Raw genomic sequence first — 19,536 nt, forward strand, 5'->3', positions numbered from 1 at the left:
CATCTTGAGGCAGTTATTGGGACCGGGTGATCGATCGATCAGGGAAGGCCTGTCAGGAGAGGTCTGTCTGTGACGTTTCTTTTAAAAAAGCCATCCAGAGTGGTAAATCTGACAATCTCCTCCGACAGGCCGTTCCGTGATTTAGGAGAAGGTGATGAGAAGGCCCCCTGGGCAACTGGAAATGAGTACCTTTTGGAATTATTTATTTATGGCAACCCCAAGGGGTTTTCTTGGCAAGGTTTGCTAAGAGGAGGTTTGCCAGGTTTCTGTCCTGGACAAAAAATAAAAAGCTCAAAACACTTGTATAAATCTTTATCATGCTTCTCAGTTACGCTGTAAATGGAGAATGTTTTGAAACTCCTCCTGGACAGAAAAATAAAAGCACAAAACACTTCATAGAAATGTTAATTCATGCTTCAGTCATATTCAGAATGGAGGACATGTGGGAATTTCTCCTCTGGAGAAAACAAAAGCTCAAAACACTTCATAGAAATGTGAATTCATGCTTCTCAGGCATGCTCAAAATGGAGGATGCTTTGGAATTCCTCCTTAAAATAAGGTTGAAATGTAGGACATGTCCTGGGAAGGGAGGATGTCTGGTCACCCTGGAAAAGTGCCACTTGTGGCTGCTCAAGTTAAAAGTGGCCAAGGAGCTGAACAATAGTCCAGGAGTGGGCTTCCATGGCTGAGCTGGGATTCAAACCCTGGTTTCCAGAGACTGAGGGGCTAAACAGATCACCCCTTGGGAGCAGCCTGCTGAAGTCCCTTTCAGTGCCAGATCAGGGCCGTGGTACATGTCATGGCCCCAATCTGGCATTTCTGTGGTGCAAAAAGGGGCTCCTTTTTGGAAATGGCGCTTTTGCCTCTGCTGGGCATCTTCTGGTGTTTCTTTTGGCACTACATCATCTGGACACAGCACCAAAGGAGTGCTATGACGCTGCCTGCCATGTAGTCAGGCACACGGCGTACATTGTATGGATATCACACACCCCTCTGCCCTGAGGCCAGTGTATAATGCCAGCCTGTACAGCCTCTTAGTCAAACACTCACTCAAACCACTACACCATGCTGACTTGCCCTGAGATCTCATGATAAAAGAGCGGGATAAAAATACTGTAAGTGTTTAAAAAATTAAAATATTTTAATAAATATATACAACTCTAGCTAGGAAGCCATTCTTTATCAGAAACATTAGAGGTAAATTCTACTGGAATCAGTTGGGATTAGCTTACATGTAACTATATTCATAATGAAGTGAAATTCCAACATTTCTGCTCAAACTTCACATTTAATGTGAAGTTGAAGGCTTTCATGGCTGGCTTCCATAGTTTTTTGTGGACTTTTTGAGCTATGCGGCCATGTTCTAGAAGAGTTTCTTCCTGACGTTTCGCCAGCATCTGTGGCTGGCATCTTCAGAGAATGAAAATACCAGCCACAGATGCTGGCGAAACGTCAGGAAGAAACTATTCTAGAACATGGCCACATAGCCCGAAAAGCCCACAAAAAACTTCACATTTAATATTTCAAACATGCACCTTTACTTTGCCATGTTGTTCAATTTTCATCATTGTAAGTTTACAATCATTCAAAGCAGGGTGTAAAGGGATCTTGTAGCACTTTTGAGACTAACTGAAAGAGAAAGGCTGGTAGCATGAGCTTTCGTAGATTGCAGTCTACTTCCTCAGATGCAACTACGAAAGCTCACACTACAACTTTTCTCTTTCAGTTAGTCTCAAAGATGCTACAAGATCCCTTTGCATACTGATATTCCAGACAAACACGGCTATGTCTTTGAATCATTTAAGAACAATTCCTTTTTGCTCAAAAAGTTCCATTGGAGAAAAGGATATAATGTATTAAATACATATTTAAAAATAAATTGAGCAAATCATTTATATCTGGCAAAGACAAGTTAATATCATATGGAGGAATTTTCCCAGGTGACCTGGAAGTCACTGTTTCATGCTCTCAGAATGACTGCATTGCAAAGCCACACTGCAACCCTTTCGCTCTCCTTTTGGAGCAGGAGACAGAGGCCAGGGCCCCAGTAGGCAGCTGCATTTTTTGAGCAATGATATCTTGTACATCTACTATTCAACATAACCCTTGAGGATCTTTCTGTCGATAGAATTACCCTTTACAAAACTTGGAAAATAGATTCAGAGATAGAACTGTGTTAGTCTGAAATATCAATATGCAAAGAGATCTTGTAGCACCTTTGAGACTGAGCAAAAGATGTTGCAGCATAAGCTTTCAAGGACTTGTATCCAAGGAAGTAGACCAAGTCTATGAGAGCTTTATACTACAATGTCTTTTGTTTGGTTAGTTTCAAAGGTGCTACAAGATCACTTTGCAAACTTAGAAAAATTATTACTGAAATACAGCTTCCAGAACCTACCCAGCATAACCACTGGTCTCGTTGGCTGGTAGATTCTATAACAGCTTCAGAAAGCAACCTTTCCGAGCTCTGCTTTCAGCCTTCCCCTCCAGCAGTCTGTACAAATTCCTTTCTTCCAATGTTGGCTGAGTAATTGCATCACTTACAGTCCACCTGAAGCACTCAAAATTGGCAGAAGAAATTCAGGGAGTGCATGAGCCTATAGGTCAAGTGTGTATCTCTTGGAATTGTATTTCTTATATATTAAAGGTGAATACAATACAAAACTCCATCCATTGTAGTAGCTATTGGAAGATTATTTTGCACTAAAATTGTATTTTAGTAATGGTGAACATGTTCCACAATATGATATTTGCCCTGATGAAAGACTGAATGATTTGAACAAGCTGCCATTTATGTAAAAACAGTTCCTAGTCAACTTTAATTCCAATATCTGAACATATTATGTACACAAACCCACACTAGAATTTAATATAGCGTTCAAAGTGTCCAAATATGTATTAAAATAATATATTTATCATAACTGAGAGAGCAAGAAGATGTTTTTGGAAACAGGAAGGCATGTCTATATAGTATTAATTATTAAGGTTCAGTTTCTCATAGTTTTCTCGAAGCCAGGAATGATATATATTCAGCTTATGATCTTGTGGCTGTACCTGAAAAAAATAATAATCAAAATTTAGAAACATAAAATTTGTATCATACCTGCAGCAATTAAACACACAGTGGGAATCATCTTGTAGTTCATCTGTGCAAATGTTTGTTATTGTTTGTCTTTAAGTCATTTCCAACTTATGGCAACCCTATCACAGGATTTTCTAGGCCACATTTCTTCAGCAGAAGGCTCAGAGTGGGATTTGTCCAAGATCGCCCAGTAGGTTTCCATGGCCAAGGAGGATTCAAACTCCTGTCTTAGGGTCCTAGTCCAATTCGCAAACAACACCATGATGGCTCATGCTATGCAAATACACTTGAACCTTCACCTAACTGAGCAATATTAGGCTTATTTCTGAGCATACAAGAACAGGGTCAAACTGCTGGGGATACTGTAACATCTAGAAACAATGGGAGAATGGCCTTACATTATGCCTTAGCTACTTTATTCCATAGAAATATATTTCAATAGCTAAAATAGCATCTCATATCTTGGAAGTAAGATGACAAAATCATACACATACACATATATTGAAAAAAATTATCTTGAACAGCACAAAATAAGAAAGACTGAGTATGAAGGTCAGAAGGGTTTGGATAATCCTGCTCCCTCTGTGTTGCCACAAACCAAATTCAGAGAGCTAATTGCTCCTACACCTGCAAGGCCTAAACTGAAATAACTGGCAGCACTGCAACAAGAATACATTGAATCCCTTATACCTATTTTGGGACTACTAAGACAAAGCAAACATCGTAATAGTATTTCCAATAGTTCTACGTAGCATTCTAGTTCATGCACCATACTGCCACAACTGTAGGTCGTGCAATATATGAAAGAGGCCTAGATTGAGTACTGCCAACAGTCCATTCCAGACAATAAGGCCCTCGTGATCTTTCATGGATTTACGCACATTGCAGCATTTCTGTTACCTCTTTCCACTCATTGACACAGAAGATCCTGTAAGAGTCATTTCCATATTTTCCAATTCCATGCAACTCAATAGGATACTTCCATTGTTTGACCAAATATTCATCTAGGGAACAAGATTGAGTATTAAAAAATCTGGGGTGGATTTCATTAAATTCTAGTGCTTCTACATTTGCAAGAACTAGGAAAGGAGGACTACATAAGTTTATTTAAAATGCAAAAACAAAAGCACAGTACACCTGTACTAAGGAGAAATGCATCCTTTTTATCACTTCAGTGTATCAAACAGACATTATTTATGCTCATTGGAGCCCCTCGTTTCTAACTAGCGAGAACATGATAATGTAGGGCTGTGTGTTAACAATGTGAGTGGGAGCTTTAAATCCGTTGAGATCAAGGAATCACTTGACTGTTGCCCCACTAGACAGACTTTAATGTATAGGGGGCAATGGAAGTCTCTCCCATCCCTCAGTGATTATCAGGTGCTGTTTCTCTGCTGATAATAGCAGTAACTCCAGGCTCAAAAGCAACACCATTTCTAATGGGAAGGCATGTTGTTCTCTCCACACAGTGATCTCCAACAACATTGCTGGATTCATACTCCTAGCAACAATATTGGAAACCAAAGGACATTATTTTTTTTCCTGGAGGCTCAGCTGGGTTGTAGGAAAAAGTGGATGAAGTCTGGCCTAATTTTAGCGTTGAATAAGGGCCAGTGGTCTCAGGTTATATACTTCTGGTATACAAAAAACACCTCAATACTCAGAAAGCATATACAAGTTCTAAATAAGACTACTATGGACCCACACGAAGTTACCTGAAAATCTGATGATGGTCTTTGCTCTGAGTTCATACAGGCCAAGTGGTTTAAGGAGCTCTGACATTTCCTTCCAGTCTGCAGTTCTTGCTACTGTTGGTGAAGGATATTTCTTGAAAAATTCCCATAGCACAGGGATGGCCATTTTTCCTAGTTACAAATAAGATACTGTGAATAGTAATGTAAGTACAAACATCTTTTGCAAGGTTGACAACAGCTGCTATAAATCAGTTTCCTACACAGATGTCACTTGAGGTGAATCATGTTTTCAATCATGGCTTTCAGCTGTCTATAAAACAGCAAGAAAGATAATTATATCTGGAATACATTTGAGCTTCCTAAGTGCATGTGAGTTCCATGGTAGAAAATCAATCTGCAGAAATAGATTTATTTTCAGAATGCTCATGAAAATTTGCCAGCTAAATTTTTCTGAATGACGACAATTTTAATATACTCAAGCAATGCCCAAATTGAATTATTGTGTTAGTAGCACTAATTCACTTTGCAGAGGTTAAGGACAACTTTGCTACTTGTCTCTGTCCTGTCCCAGTCCAGTTTGCTCCCAACTACTATTCCACATTGTTGGGGAGCGTATGTGAATCAAGCAAGTATTTGGACAGGTCCACAAGTCTTTACCAGCTGAAAATACTTAAATGAATGGCTCCATTCACATAATTCAGGGGTGGGAAATTTAAGACCCTTTGGATGCTGTTGGACCACAGTCTCCATAATCACTTACCACTGACTGTGCTTCTAGGGCTAATAGGAGTTGCAGTCCAGCAACATAATGCCTGACATAACTATCTGATTCATGTCCAACAGTTTGGATTATATAACAGGGAAGCAGTTTCTTCTTGTTTTGCTGTGGGAGGGGGTGTCCTTATTTACCTGAAGTCTTGTTCAAAAATATAGTTGCAATAAGAAGCTTCCATGGATCGTGAAAGAGTGTTTCTTGGACCAAATTAAAAGGTGAACGAGGTGGAGTCCATTTTTTAAAGGCCTTTCTTCTAGGTGGGCTTGGAACTAAAACCAAACACATAAAACCAAAATGTGACTATAAATTGCTTTTGTTTTTCTTATAAAATATATTATTTAAAGCCATCTGTGTTAGTCAGAAAAGAAAGAGAAACTGGTACAGTAAGCTATTTTCTGAGTCATGGAGCTGTTTCAATAGTTTCTATGAAATCATCAGCAGTACTGTTCACAGTAACTAAGATATGTCTACTAATGTTGCAAACCTTCCTCTTCCACCTGCTTGACCAAAGCTGCAGTCATTACTGAGGACAGCGGTATGCATAAATCCTTAGTGAGTACAAATTATGATGGGAAACATTGGGCTGACTCTACTTTATTTTTATTAGCCAGAGTTCTAAATGAGGGTTAACAAATTTGGCCCTTCAAATGCTTTTTGACTACATTTCCCATCAGCCCTAAGCAGCATAGAAAATAATGAAAAACCTTATGAAATTCATGTGGTTGCCATAAATCACTAAGCGACTTGAAGGCACTCACACACTCACATGCAAGTACAGTTAGGACTCGGCTGCAGATACTATGGGAGATTTTATAACTCCCATAATACGTAGCCATATAACACATAACCATTTACCTTCTTTGCTGAATTTACTGGAAAAATATGGACTGGTTTTCCTTCTTCCCACTTGTGTTCTTCGAATACGGCTCTCTGAATGTCAAAAAGCGAGATAAAGAATACATGCAAATATATAATTTGTTTTGAATCTAGAACATAGCATTGTTTGCTCTCTTACAAGCACTATTAATTCTGTTGTTATATTATTGCCTAGAGGAATATCCTCATTAGTAAGCTATGGAATGAGAGCTATTGTGCTCTTTTCAAGGCCCTCGCTCTGTTATTTTTGAAAAAAATCTTTATTTGCTTTCTGCTCCAATCCCCTTCTAAATGTAGAAAGTCCAGGTAGAGCATCCACAGCAGGTAACCGTCTAAACTCTTCCTGAAGATGTCCAGAGAAAGAGTCCCAACCCTCTTTAGGTAATTGGTACCATCGAAGTTCTGTCTAAAGTTCAGTTGAAATCTAGGGGAGTATCACACAGGAGGCTTACTGTCAGTAAAACGTCGCTAAAATGTTCCTAAAGCACAAAGATGTGATAGCTGGTTGCACTTGTAAATTGTCATTGAGGCGTCCCCTCATCTCTCCCATCAATAATGGAGATTCCTGTTATTGAATAAATGGCTGCTCCACAAACGCTTTGGCAATGGGAGAGGTGAGGGAATGTCTCACGATGATTTACAAGAGCAACCAGCTATTACATCTTTGCGCTTTAGGAATGCTTTAGGAACGTTTTAGTGATGGTAAACCCTCCTGTGTGATAATCCCCTTATTCTCCCATAACCTATAGCCATTAGACCACGTCCCACCCTCTGGAGCAGCAAAGAACAAATCTGAACACATGTCTCTGTGACAGCCCTTTAGATATTTAAACAGTACAACCATGTCACCTCCTCAGTCTTCTCCTCACTAGGCTGAAGATGCTCCGTTCCCGCAATCTTTCCACATATGTTTTGTTCTCCATACCTATAATCCATATTTCCCTTCTCTGAACCTGCTCCAACTTGTCTACATCCATCTTAAAATGAAGCACCCAGAACTGAATGCAGTATTTCATCTGACTAGTACAAGAATATAGTGGGACTACTACTTCCTTTGTCTTGGAAACTACAGTTCTGTTAAAGTAGGCTGAAATATTATCTGCCTTCTTTGCTGCAGCATCACACTACTGGCTCATGATCAATTTATGACCAACAATAATTCCAAGGTCCTTTTCATATATAGTACTGCTAACCCAATTCTATAAGGGTGCATTTAGTTTTTATGGCCCAAATGTATAATTGTACATTTCTGTTGAATTTCATTCTATTAGTTTCAGCCCAATTTTCTAATTTATCAAGATCCTTTTAAACTCTGTTTTCATCTCCTAAGGTGATAGCTACCCTCTCCGGGTTTTGTGTCATTCGTAAACTTGGTAAGGATTCCCAGATCTAGCACATCATCTCATGATGCAGGCAAGTGATTTTCCTTATCAAGAACCAGTGAGATAGTCAATTACCATGGAGAGCACCATGCAATGAAGGAAAACAATATAAATTAGACATGGTGGTCAACATTATTTGGAGGAAAATATACTCAGAGGGAAAGTAGCTGCATCAAACTGTATGACTAGAACTAGGTTTGTGCCCAAATCCAGTGAAGACCCCTACTGAAGGAAAAGTGTGGAGAGGCAATCTCACTGGTTCACTCTTTCCCCTGAAGCTTCCCTTCTTGTACTGCTTTGGAAGATTTTCTCCTCTAGAGGAGTACTGAGGAATTACAAATACTGCATCTCCTTCTTCCAGCAGAAGCAAAGATTCACTGGTGCAGATCTAGCGCTATAGAGCACAAAGACAATGGCCACAAAGTGCTCTGTTACTTACAGACTCTATTCGATTAGTTTGTATCATTTCTAGAATTTCAGAAGGGCACTTCACAATGACATATATACCTTTTACTGAAGTAAAACATCTTTCATCACATGTCTGCGAAACGTCCACACTGAGAGCAATCTTTAAGTCCTGATTTTCTGGCAGTATCAAATTTCTCTGCATTTCCAGTCCTGAAACGTTTTCATCAGCTGGTACTACACCACTGTGACCCTCATCACAATTTAAAATGTCCGTGCCTGACTTCTGTCCCAAGAGACTTGCAATTGGTTCAATGAGGTGCTCCAGTTCTGGCTGGGAAAGCAGCATGTCATCCTTCAAGTGTGGAACACATACTTTATTCTTTCGTCTTGTTTTTTTAGAGTTTTCAATCCCTTGTTTTTTACGTGATGGTATCCTCTGTCTTTTGTTTCGGCCATCATCCAAACTTCTATTTTTTGAAGTGTTTCTAGCTTTCTTTATTTGAATCCTTATTCCAACAGTACCCTTTCCTTTGGCTTTGAAATTACAGTCCGTTGAGGTATCATCTGCAGTGGACTCACCCTGCAAAGAGATAGAAATATTTTCCAGATCTCCAGCAGTGGTCTGAAATGGCAATATTTTATTTTGCAGAGTATCCTCTCCTTTACTGCTTTGCAGTCCAAGATCTAGAATCTGGCTCCTAGTGTGAGAGTTCTTTGCTTCTGATCTCACAGTTATAGTGCTAGATTCTTTGGTTCTTTGTGTATTCTTCTGAACAGAGACAGTAAAATCAAAATCCGCTAATTTAAGGCTAGTTTCTTTGTTCTTTTTAAAGTAATCCAGAAGAGCACGTTTGGATCTCAACTTCTTTCCCTGAGGACTGAGATAAAGAAAGTGAATTAGTTCATTATTGCACATTTGGATGAAATAGATGGATTAGTGATATATCCATCTATATTCCAAATACGTGTTTTTGGAAAAAACACACACACAAACTGAAACCATACTGAAACATTTACAGATTGAGTGTGGTGCCAGGAGGAAACCACAACAAAAAAGATGTGACATACAGTTTTGTTGTTGTTGTGTGCCTTCAAGTCATTTCTGACTTATGTTGACCCTAAGGTGAACCTATCATGGGGTTTTCGTGACAATATTTGTTCAAAGAGGGCTTGCCATTGGGTTTCATGGCCAAGTAGTGAATCAGAACCTGGTCTTCACAGTCACAGTCCAACACTGAAACCACTAAATCAACATGTGGTGTTTTGTACATGCAAATACTCTATTCAGCAGTGTTTATAAAGCACTGAGTTGATCAACATAAAGAACACATGTTGGAGCACTAAAGTAGACTCTAGTAATTTCTCAGGAAACACCAAGCATTGGCTGAGGGAAAGGCAGAAAGGAAATGGCTCTTTTTTATCCAGTTGAAATTGGATTCAGTATTCCATCGTACTGGGTGGGCTCAATTTTCCCCAACCTTGTGCCCTTCAGATGTGTTGGACTACAACTTCCATCTTCTTCTTGCCACGTGAGTCTGGAAGGCAGTCAAAAATGATTCTGGAATATTTGGAATATAGATGGATATATCACTAATCCACCTATTTCATCCAACTATGTTTATGTTTTTAACTTTTGTATGTTTTATGTGATTTTATACTATTTTGGCAAAATCATTTTTAATTGTTTTCAAATTTTTACTGTAAAGTTTAAAAAAACTATTTTATCTATGAGCTGCCTTGGGCCCCTTTCTGAGAGAATGGCATTTAAACTAAAGAAATAAACCTTCACCACCTGATTAGCCAGTCCTCCTCTGGCAGCCAATTAGCCATTATGGACATGACTCTAACAGACTAGCAGTTGGCCTCACCTCTCCAAGCAACTTATCCACATCATCATGCTGAATAACCTGAAACTCATTCATCAAAATCAGATAAGTACCTCAGTTACTCTCCCTGTGACTCTGGAGACCAAGGTTTGCTCAGCCATGGAAACTGCTTGAATGACCTTGGAAAGGTCATAGTCCCTCAGCCTCAGATACAAGCACAGACAACCTCCCTCTGAACAAATCTTGCCAAGAAAACCCTGTGATAGGTCTGCCTTAGGTTTATTGTAAGTCGGAAGTGACTGGAAATCACATAATGATGATAAGCCTGCTTCACCATTTACCCCTCAGCATGTTAGGAAAAAAACAAACCCTGGATCCTGTTTAGAAGATGGCTTCATGGAGTCTCTAGAAGGCTCAAAATGTTTTTGTTTACTTGTTTTTGTCTTGTAAAGGTTTCCCGATCTGGCTGTTTCATTTCATGTTTGTAGTGAACTCCTCTTTTTAGGTATAGGAACCTATTCCTATTCTTTTCATGTTACTTATGCCCCTGATTCCAAATTTTCTGGTAAAATGTAATGCCCAGGAAAACATCTGCTTTGTTAACTGAAACATCTCTGTGCTGTGTATTTATACACTACATATATTCTTTTTAGTACTTTCTTTTCTCTGCTCTGTACCATAATTAGCATTACCTGACAAAATATATGTCATATTTTCCTGCTGTTTTTCCAGTCCGCCTTTGCTTTATTATCCTTTCCCACCCTTCTGGAACACCTTTGTGACACAGAGGAGCTGATAAAGACGCAGCTGCTTCATCGTCTTTCCACTGGATGGTCTCAATCTCTTCTTTTTCGGGACTGAGGTGCTCTGCTGCTTCTGCTGCAAGTTCTCTCTTCTCTTCTTCATCTTCTGCCACATGTTCGTTGTCACTGCAAGTGAACACAAGACCATCAGAAGGGGCCATCTTTGCAATCTTTCTTTGTGCGGAAGCTGCTCTAACCTCTACATCATTAATTCTCACAACTCTTCTTATTTTACCCCAGCACTGGTTTACTACTATTTATAGACACAGGAAGAAAAATAAAAAAAATAAAATTGTTCCATAGAAATGTGTCTCACTTATTCTCATACAGTGGAACCTCCTTTTACTGACATCGAAAACTGACTGGCACTAAAATCAGGTTAAATTAAAGAAAGCCTTTCCCTGCCATGCAACATACAATGCTGCAGTGATCACTACTAAAATATTCTGATACTATGTGGCTAGTCACTTTGACAGAGGACACCTCCAGCCAGATGGCTCTTAACAATATCAGTCAGAAGACATTTGCAGTCAATATTCTGTCTTTTCCTCCTTGTATGATTTTTAAAGGGTAAAATAACCAGGGAGGTTTACAGGTGGAAGCAAACATCTGAATGTTCCTCATTAAATTCTATGACTGAGACAGGGCAACTGTATAGTAAAAGTCTCATCTCTCAAGCCACCTAGAGTGCTGGGCTGAACAGATCTTTGGTCTAATCAATCCATGAAGGAAGTTCATGCTTTCTTAATTCAAATTAATTCGCCTCTTTCGCTTCCATAATCCATTAATCTCCAGGATTTATACTCTCCAGAAATATATGCTCTCACACATACTTATAAACATATGCAGCCTAATCCTGTGGATTTTCCCTCTAAGTTCAATGGTTTTTCTTCCAAGAAAACTCCTGTGCAACATAGTCAACAATTTACAGGTTTAACCCTAGTCTCACACAACGCTAACATTCAGCTATTCTATGGCTGCATTCGTCTTCAACCTTCATGGTTGGGTTCCAGAAGATAATAGCGGAGTAATGGTTTGAATGCTGGACTATGACTCTGGAGACCAGGGTTTGATTACCGGCTCAGCCATGTAAACTCAGTGGGTGACCTCGGGCGAGTCACACTCTCTCAGCCTCAGGGGAAGGCATCCTCCAATCTTGCCAAGAAAACCCCATGATAGCTTCACCTGAGGGTTCCCATAAGTCAGAAACGACTTAAAGGCACACACAACAGACACATTCATAAGTTGTCATTCCTGTACATCACTGAACGTAACGGCAATAGTTGTGACAGAAAACAACTAGCAAAATTAAAATTACACCTTTAAATTACATTATCACGGATACAGCCTGGAATGCATTTACACGTAGATAGTTACGTTGATGATAAGATCATTTATTCTGCAGTCAGAGACTCAAGAATTAAATTTTGTATGTTATTGTGTTAATTTTATACTGTTTTAACAACATGATTTTAATAGTTTTTTTTTAAAATATTGTAAAGTTTTAAAAAAGGTGTTTATCCGGTGAGGCGCCTTGTTGGGTCCCTTCCTGGGAGAAAGGTGGTGCAGAAATGAAATAAATAAAATACAATAGTTTCATGCGGCCGGAGTGAAAATTTAGTGAGATGAGATTTTTCTTTGTTAAAAAATGAAAATTGTAAAAGACTATAATAATAATAATAATAATAATAATAATATAAAAGAAGTGTAAAAGGCTATAATAAATAATAATAAAATTATATATATATATATATACACACACACACACAGTGTAAAAAGCTAGAATAATAATAATAATAAAAGAATATGAATATATATGTATATATATATGGAATATATATGCATATATATATAAAAGTATAACAGGCCATAATAAATAATAATAAAATTAAATAATATATATGTGTAAAAGGCTATAATAAATTATATATATATACATAGTAAAAGGATATAATAAATAATGAAATAAAATAATATATATATGTATGTGTGTGTAGAAGTCTATGATTAATAATAATAATAATAATAATAATAAAATTATATATATATATATACATATATATATATATGCTGCATTAGGCAGTGGTTCCCAAACATTGGTCCCCTGAATGTTTTGGACTTCAACTCCCAGAATTCCTGGCTGTTGGCCAAAGTGGAGAGGGCTTCTGGGAGGCGAAGCAGAAAGCATTTAGAGGATGAAAGTTTGGGAAACACTGGTATCATTATTACTATTATAAGGGATGGAGGACCATGAAGCCCTCGAGATGCTGCTGGACTACAACTCCCATCAGCCCTAGCAATGCTGAGGGATGATGGGGGCTGTAGTCCAACAAGACCTGGAGGACCGACAGTGGCCCACTCTTGCCTCCCTCCCTCCATAGCTCGCCCCCTCACCCCTTCCTCCCGTGGCTAAATCCATCCTTCTTATTAGGGAGCTGCGTCGCCTCTTGCACTTCCATTTTGCTCCTCCTTCTCCTCTCTGTTTAAGGCGGGAACCCATATCCCACAGACGCGCATGCGCAGTACTGCTCCTTCCGCAGCCGCCATTTCTCCGCCGCCAGGAGGAAAAAGGAAGAGGGACAGGGAATCGAATCAAGCAACGTCTCGCGAGAACTCCCGCTGAGATTCTTTTTTTTTAGTGTGTGCCTTTAAAGCGGCGACGCTTGTTCGCGCGCGCGCGCGTCTCCTAACTGAAACTGCAGAGGAGGCTAAGAAAGGAAGTGCGCATGTGCGTGCGCCCCGTGGCTTTCTCGTTCTCTTTTCCTAAATGCCCGAAGCGCGGCTTGGGGAAGGAAGGAAGGAGGAGGAGTGCGCATGCGCGTTGCCCTGGGAGTCCTCCTGGCGTCTTTATGTATAAATAAGTAAAGGAATAAAGAGAAGGGAGGGAGGGAAGGCCTAAGGAAGAGGGGGCGCCATGCGAGCAGCGCTGACTTGGAGGGACAAGGCGGAACAGTGGTAAGAGTCCCCTCAGCACTCACCAGTGGAGTAGCCTCTTAACGTTTGCATGATGGTCCTATTAACTGCCCTCTCCCTGGTCTTTCTCTTGCTCAGGCTCCAGAGGGATCCCCTCTCATAGCTGGAGGCTGAGGTACCTGGAACCCCCCCCCCCTTAATCTTTTATCTTTCTTACCTCATCTGCCATTCTTTGACCCCCTGAACAATGGGCAGATTGTGCCCTGGGATTGGTTGGCTGGTGTTTCTCAAAAAGGACATTGAGAAAGTAGACCACAAGTTGAACATGAGTCAACAGTGCAATGCAGCAGTTAACAAGGCCAAGGCGATTTTAGGCTGCATCAATAGAAGTATAGTGTCTAGATCAAGAGAAGTAATAGTGCCACTGTATTCTGCTCTGGTCAGGCCCCACCTAGAATATTGTGTCCAGTTCTGGGCGCCACAATTCAGAAAGGACATTGAGAAACTGGAGCGTGTCCAAAGGAGGGCGACTAAAATGGTGAAGGGTCTGGAAACCATGTCCTATGAGGAACGACTTAGGGAGCTGGGGATGTTTAGCCTGGAGAAGGGAAAGTTAAGTGGTGATATGATAGCCCTGTTTAAATACTTGAAGGGATGTCATATTGAGGAGGGAGCAAGCTTGTTTTCCACTGCTCCAGAGACTAGGACCCGGAACAATGGATGCAAGCTGCAGGAAAAGAGATTTCACCTCAACATTAGGAGGAACTTCCTGACAGTAAGGGCTGTTTGACAGTGGAACACACTTCCTCAGAGTGTAGTGGAGTCTCCCTCCTTGGAGGTCTTCAAACAGAGGCTGGATGGCCATCTGTCCAGGATGCTTTGATTTGGATTTCCTGCATGGCAGAATGGGGTTGGACTGGATGGCCCTTGCAGTCTCTTCAACTCTGATTTGTTTGCTGTCTCCCATCCAAGTCCTAACCCTGCTTAGCTTCCAAGATCAGGTGGGATCTGATACATAGCACCCTAATACCAGGAGCTGTAGGCAATATACAGTGGGCCCTTAGGGTCTGCTACGTTTGGTTCCAGGACACTCCCCCCCCAATTGATACCAAACTCTGTGGATGTTCGAGTTCCATTAATTACAGTGGATAGTAGAAATAGAAATGTTTATTGATCAGCACAACTTAGGCCGTTTCAAAATAACACAAAATAACACCAAAAGAAGTAAAACACACTATAAAACCTTATAGAAATTCTGTAGCGATTAGAAAAGAGCTAAAATGTAATAACACAGAATCTGAAATGTATATAAACTACTGTATGGATGTCATATAAATGTAAAACAATATAAGTACATTAGAAGCACAGTACCTAAAAATGAAACATAGTTATAACATAGTTATAAAACTGATGGGTAACAAGAATAAAACTGAATATATTACAGCATTAAGATGATAAAACATAAAGTAATAAAATTGAACATGAAGGATCACACATCAGAATTCTTCATTGCCTCTTCAATTTACCCCAGTTGACCCCAGATGTCTAACTCTCGACTGTATGGCTTTACGTAAAAACCGAGCTGTGATCATAGATATTTTTGGATCTTGGCCACTCATGAAGTAAGAGATTCTGACATGGGTATCCAAAACATTGTTATTTTGATATAGGGACCAAGATACTGATCTCTTTCCTGTTGGTACAGATGACACTTGAACAAAATATGAGCTAAATCCTCAATTTCCCACTCTCCACAGATACAGATTCGCTTATTGTAAGGAATACCATACAATGGACAGTAAAATGGTGTCCCTTATATAAATTGCAAAACTGTGGTTTGCTTCTCAGAATTTATATATTGTTTGAATATTTTCACGCTGTGGACATTTGAATCTGTGGATAAGGGGTCCATGCGTATGGTGAGCTGGCAGTATAGGCTTAAGGAAATATACAAATGACAATTCTGGTTTATGAATATTACTTCTGCACATGCATCCACAAATGGGCATCTTATAGAAACATCTTGTGGATGATCATGGCCTGTATCCAGGAGTCACATGGAAACACTTCACGGAAAAATATTGGAGATAAATTAGAATTCAGTGAGTCTTTTCACACTTTTTTTTAATATTTATTTTCACAGTATTTATGACCTTGCATTTAAGCCAGATGGGACTCAGCTGATAATTGCTTCTGGGAACAGATTATTGGTATGAGTTTTATTTCTTTATTTATTAAATCTGATTTCTTAATTGGAATCTTGATGCATGCCATAGTTTAATCTAGCTAAGCATTTCACTCCTTTGTTGAATAAAACACATTTTGAGAATTGTGTCAAACTGCAGAACTGCGATTCGTTTTGATTATGTTAAAAAGCAATTAATTTATGAAAGACTTTGAACAGAGAGGGCACTCTTGTATAGCTTAACTTTGTTCTAGTCAACAAAATAACTTTCTGCCCAGTAGTGTTGATTGTTTTGCATCTGAAGTCTTACACTTCATATTTTATCTCTACAGGTTTATGACACTTCTGATGGGACATTAATCCAGCCCTTGAAAGCACATAAGGAGACAGTATTCTGTGTAGCTTATGCAAAAGATGGTAACTTGAACCTTCTAGATTTCTCCATCTATCTGTTACTTGATCAGACTCTCATGTGTCAGAGAAACATCACTGTCAAAAAGGAGTTGTTATCTTTTGTTCTTATAATCCAATCTATTATTCATAAATGTTTTTAACTTTCCTGTTGATACACAAATTGACTGTATCAATCTGATTTATGGGTCAAAAAGATGTACAAAATAAAATACTAGATGGAAGGTATAGTCACACATCCTAACTCACGAATCTGAGATCCGTTACCTTGATTATGCACGTTGTTTCTAATGGCACATGTGCCCTATTCAAGCCTATGCTTGAATACATGCAAGCCTCTGTTTTCGTGGGGGGGTCCAGAATGGACCCCCGCACAAATGGAGGGCTAACTATATTGAGCATCGTATCACTTAAAAGTGTGTTACCACTAATCCATGCGTTATAGCATCTTTGGAGACCCCTAAATCTCATTAAAAAAAAGTCCCAAACATCCCATAACACTTCAAACGACCACAAAAACATAGCAATTTGGGGCCCCTTATTCTTCACAAAAAGTGAAAAAAAGAAAGAAGGAAAATGGTTGGTTTTCAATTAATAATCAAAGCTAAAAGTGACATGATGCTGCTTCTGTGAGAATGTTTTTGACTGCCATGGGGTGGGGTGCACAGGTAGAAAAATGGCCCTGATCTGCACAGTTGCTCACTTCTGCTTTATTGAGACTTTTACCTTTATTTTCCCAGTAAAACAACATAGATGCATCTCAGTTATTTGAGTTAGCAGTTCTACACAATGGAAAATACATAAAGCCTTTGGGATCTAATTAGTTGCCCAGAAGTCTGCCCATGTGCATGAAATTAATTGGTTTAAACAGTTTCAACTGGTTGTAAACTATCTTCTTTTAACTTGTAAATGGTTTAACATGTTTTTAGCCTTTTAAAAACATATTTATTGTTTACAATATTTTAAATTGGTTAAGTTTATTTTATTTTATGGCACCTTTTGATCTCTAGGTATTAGATGAGAAATAAAATATTTTAATTAAATAAATAGACCCATGAGAGCAGAATGTGAAGCTTAACTGATCCTCCTATTAGAAAAAAATGTAGTTCCATTAACATACTTACACAGTAATCATAATAATTAGATACAAATAAAAGTCCAATGTCAATCACATTTTGCAGAAGCTACTGCAGAGCCCATGCATGGTTTCAACATTTCACAACTGTGTGAGTGAGACAGATGGCACACTTAAATCAAACATATTTTTGCTTTTATATTCTGTCTTTGGCTTACCCAGAGAAATGACATTCTTTTGCTTTGTCTTTATGTCAGGAGTGGGGTTGTGGAGTTGTTATGCCAAACCTTCAACTTCTCTATTTTCTACTATCTGACTCCATCTATTCTATAAATGGCAAATATATATTAATGAATAATAACAAATTTACTGCAAGTGCACAAAACATTTCACCACCACCACATGAACCATCAGACTACTTCTATGGATAGAACATAAAATATATTTATTTTATTAACTATAAAATGATACCGTATATTGCCATATTTTGTTATACGTTTTTATTACTTGATTAAAATTTCTGAATAAGGAACCTTTTGTAAATTCCAGTGGAAGAAAATATGCAAAGGCATATAATAATTGTTTGAGAAAGTACAATATACGGTATGTACTGTATATAAAAATATATTTACTATATATTGTTATAATATTGTGTGTGTATATGCCTTCAAGCCACCTGTCAACTTATGGTGAGTCCATTAACTCCATAGGGTTTTCTTAGGCAAAGTGAATTCAGATGTGATTTTTCCAATTCCTTCCTCTGAAATATAACCTGCAGCACCTAGTGTTCATTGACAGTTTCTCATCCAAGTACTAGCCAGGACTGACCCTGCTTAGCTGCTAAGATCAATTGTAATTTTGGAGTCAGGTACATTTCTACAACTCCACAAAAAATTGTTGTCAACTGACTCTACAACCCTAGTTAGGAGAGGCATACCTTACCACTTATGTCAGTGTCATACAGAAGCAGGTTGTGACCAGAATCCTTTTGCTGCTCTGTGGCCTCATAACTACACTGGTATAAGTGATGGTGGGCAGAAGAACAAGGCTGCAGGCTCAATGGCCACAAAGAAGTAAAAAGAATCGGGCTGCTCAGACTTTGGGCCTGAACAGACAGGCCAAACTAAAGCCTCTTCGGGTAACTTTGGAGGTATGCTGTTTAAATGATGCATGTGTCTTAAGAGTCCAAAAGCCATGCCAAAGCCATGCTCCAGTCCTAAGGACTGGAGCACAACTCTGGCACAGCTCCTGGCCTCTTAAGATGCAAGTGTCATTTAAACAGCATACCTCCAAAGTGACCTGAAGTAGTTTTATTTTGGCCTGTCTGTTCGAGCCCTGAGTGTGTATTTCCTTATCACTAATCACACATCCTTATTATTCTGGGTGCTTTAGATTAAAAGCTGCAGTAAATACATTTCATAACTTTCAGTGACTTCCACAAAATTTCCTAGGGAAGCGCTTTGCTTCAGGAGGTGCAGACAAAACTGTCATCATCTGGACATCAAAATTAGAAGGAATCCTGAAATACACGTAAGTAATTCCTTCATGATTTTGCATATCTTATTTATTTAAATAGCAGTTTTCCACAACTGCTGTTACTATTCCTGTTAATGATGAATAAAAGAAATAGGAAAACAGAAAATGATACAAGCCTATAGGTGGAGTGGTGTTAAAAAATGCAGAGCATTGTATCCAAGATTTAAGAAAAGCATCGCAGAGTCTAGAGATTGAAAAACTTAATACTTGGGATGGTTCCCATTACATAAAGATCTTGAAAGCTGTGGTGTTCAGAGCTTGAACTTAATATCTCCTCTTCAGTTCAACATTAACATTGCAAATTCTTTACATCCAGTATTTCTGCTACACTTGCAAAAATAGTATGTGATTCTTTAAGATAATTTTAAGATGTGCTTTCACTTCGTCATCAAAAGGATAAAAGAACAAGCTGCTTGGTTTGATATTACTTAAGAATTTGTGTGATGGTATGCATTAATAATTTGTGCAAGTTTGCAGTATTTCACAGAGAGGTGAACATGTTATTACTTTTAAAGTTACATCCTTTTATCGTTTTCAGTAGGCTTTGCACATGCTGAATATACTTTATAG

At 38.8% G+C, this 19,536-nt stretch overlaps 2 protein-coding genes across 6 annotated transcripts in view; one reads left to right on the top strand and one right to left on the bottom strand.

Moving 5' to 3' along the window:
- Positions 1-2,790: 2,790 nt before the first annotated feature.
- On the bottom strand, positions 2,791-13,485 carry MBD4 (methyl-CpG binding domain 4, DNA glycosylase). 2 transcript variants are annotated; one of them, XM_089520670.1, is made up of 8 exons: positions 13,300-13,485; positions 10,736-10,972; positions 8,317-9,095; positions 6,407-6,481; positions 5,686-5,820; positions 4,798-4,947; positions 3,983-4,086; positions 2,791-3,054 (listed from the first exon to the last, which is right to left on the bottom strand). In XM_089520670.1, exons 1-8 carry the CDS (start codon positions 13,344-13,346, stop codon positions 2,974-2,976), a joined length of 1,608 nt encoding a protein of 535 aa, XP_089376796.1. In that variant the 5' UTR covers positions 13,347-13,485; the 3' UTR covers positions 2,791-2,973. The 2 variants fall into 2 exon arrangements, with proteins under 2 accessions (XP_089376796.1, XP_089376788.1); XM_089520662.1 differs by having other exon boundaries at positions 13,241-13,316.
- Positions 13,486-13,544: 59 nt separating this feature from the next.
- The window catches only part of IFT122 (intraflagellar transport 122), a 107,210-nt gene continuing 101,218 nt past the window's right edge, over positions 13,545-19,536 (top strand). For 2 of the 4 annotated variants that reach the window (XM_089520622.1, XM_089520630.1), the window contains exons 1-4: positions 13,549-13,801; positions 15,903-15,969; positions 16,277-16,361; positions 18,882-18,960. In XM_089520622.1, the coding sequence (XP_089376748.1) occupies positions 13,761-13,801; positions 15,903-15,969; positions 16,277-16,361; positions 18,882-18,960 (272 nt within the window). In that variant the 5' untranslated portion in view covers positions 13,549-13,760. Of the gene's footprint in view, positions 13,802-15,902; positions 15,970-16,276; positions 16,362-18,881; positions 18,961-19,536 lie in introns of all 4 variants that reach the window. The other 2 variants (XM_089520648.1, XM_089520640.1) reach the window with 2 other exon arrangements.

This window comes from Sceloporus occidentalis, unplaced genomic scaffold (genome assembly GCF_023333645.1).
Source record: "Sceloporus occidentalis isolate IW3139 unplaced genomic scaffold, rSceOcc1.0.p SCAF_1, whole genome shotgun sequence".
Taxonomy (NCBI): domain Eukaryota; kingdom Metazoa; phylum Chordata; class Lepidosauria; order Squamata; family Phrynosomatidae; genus Sceloporus; species Sceloporus occidentalis.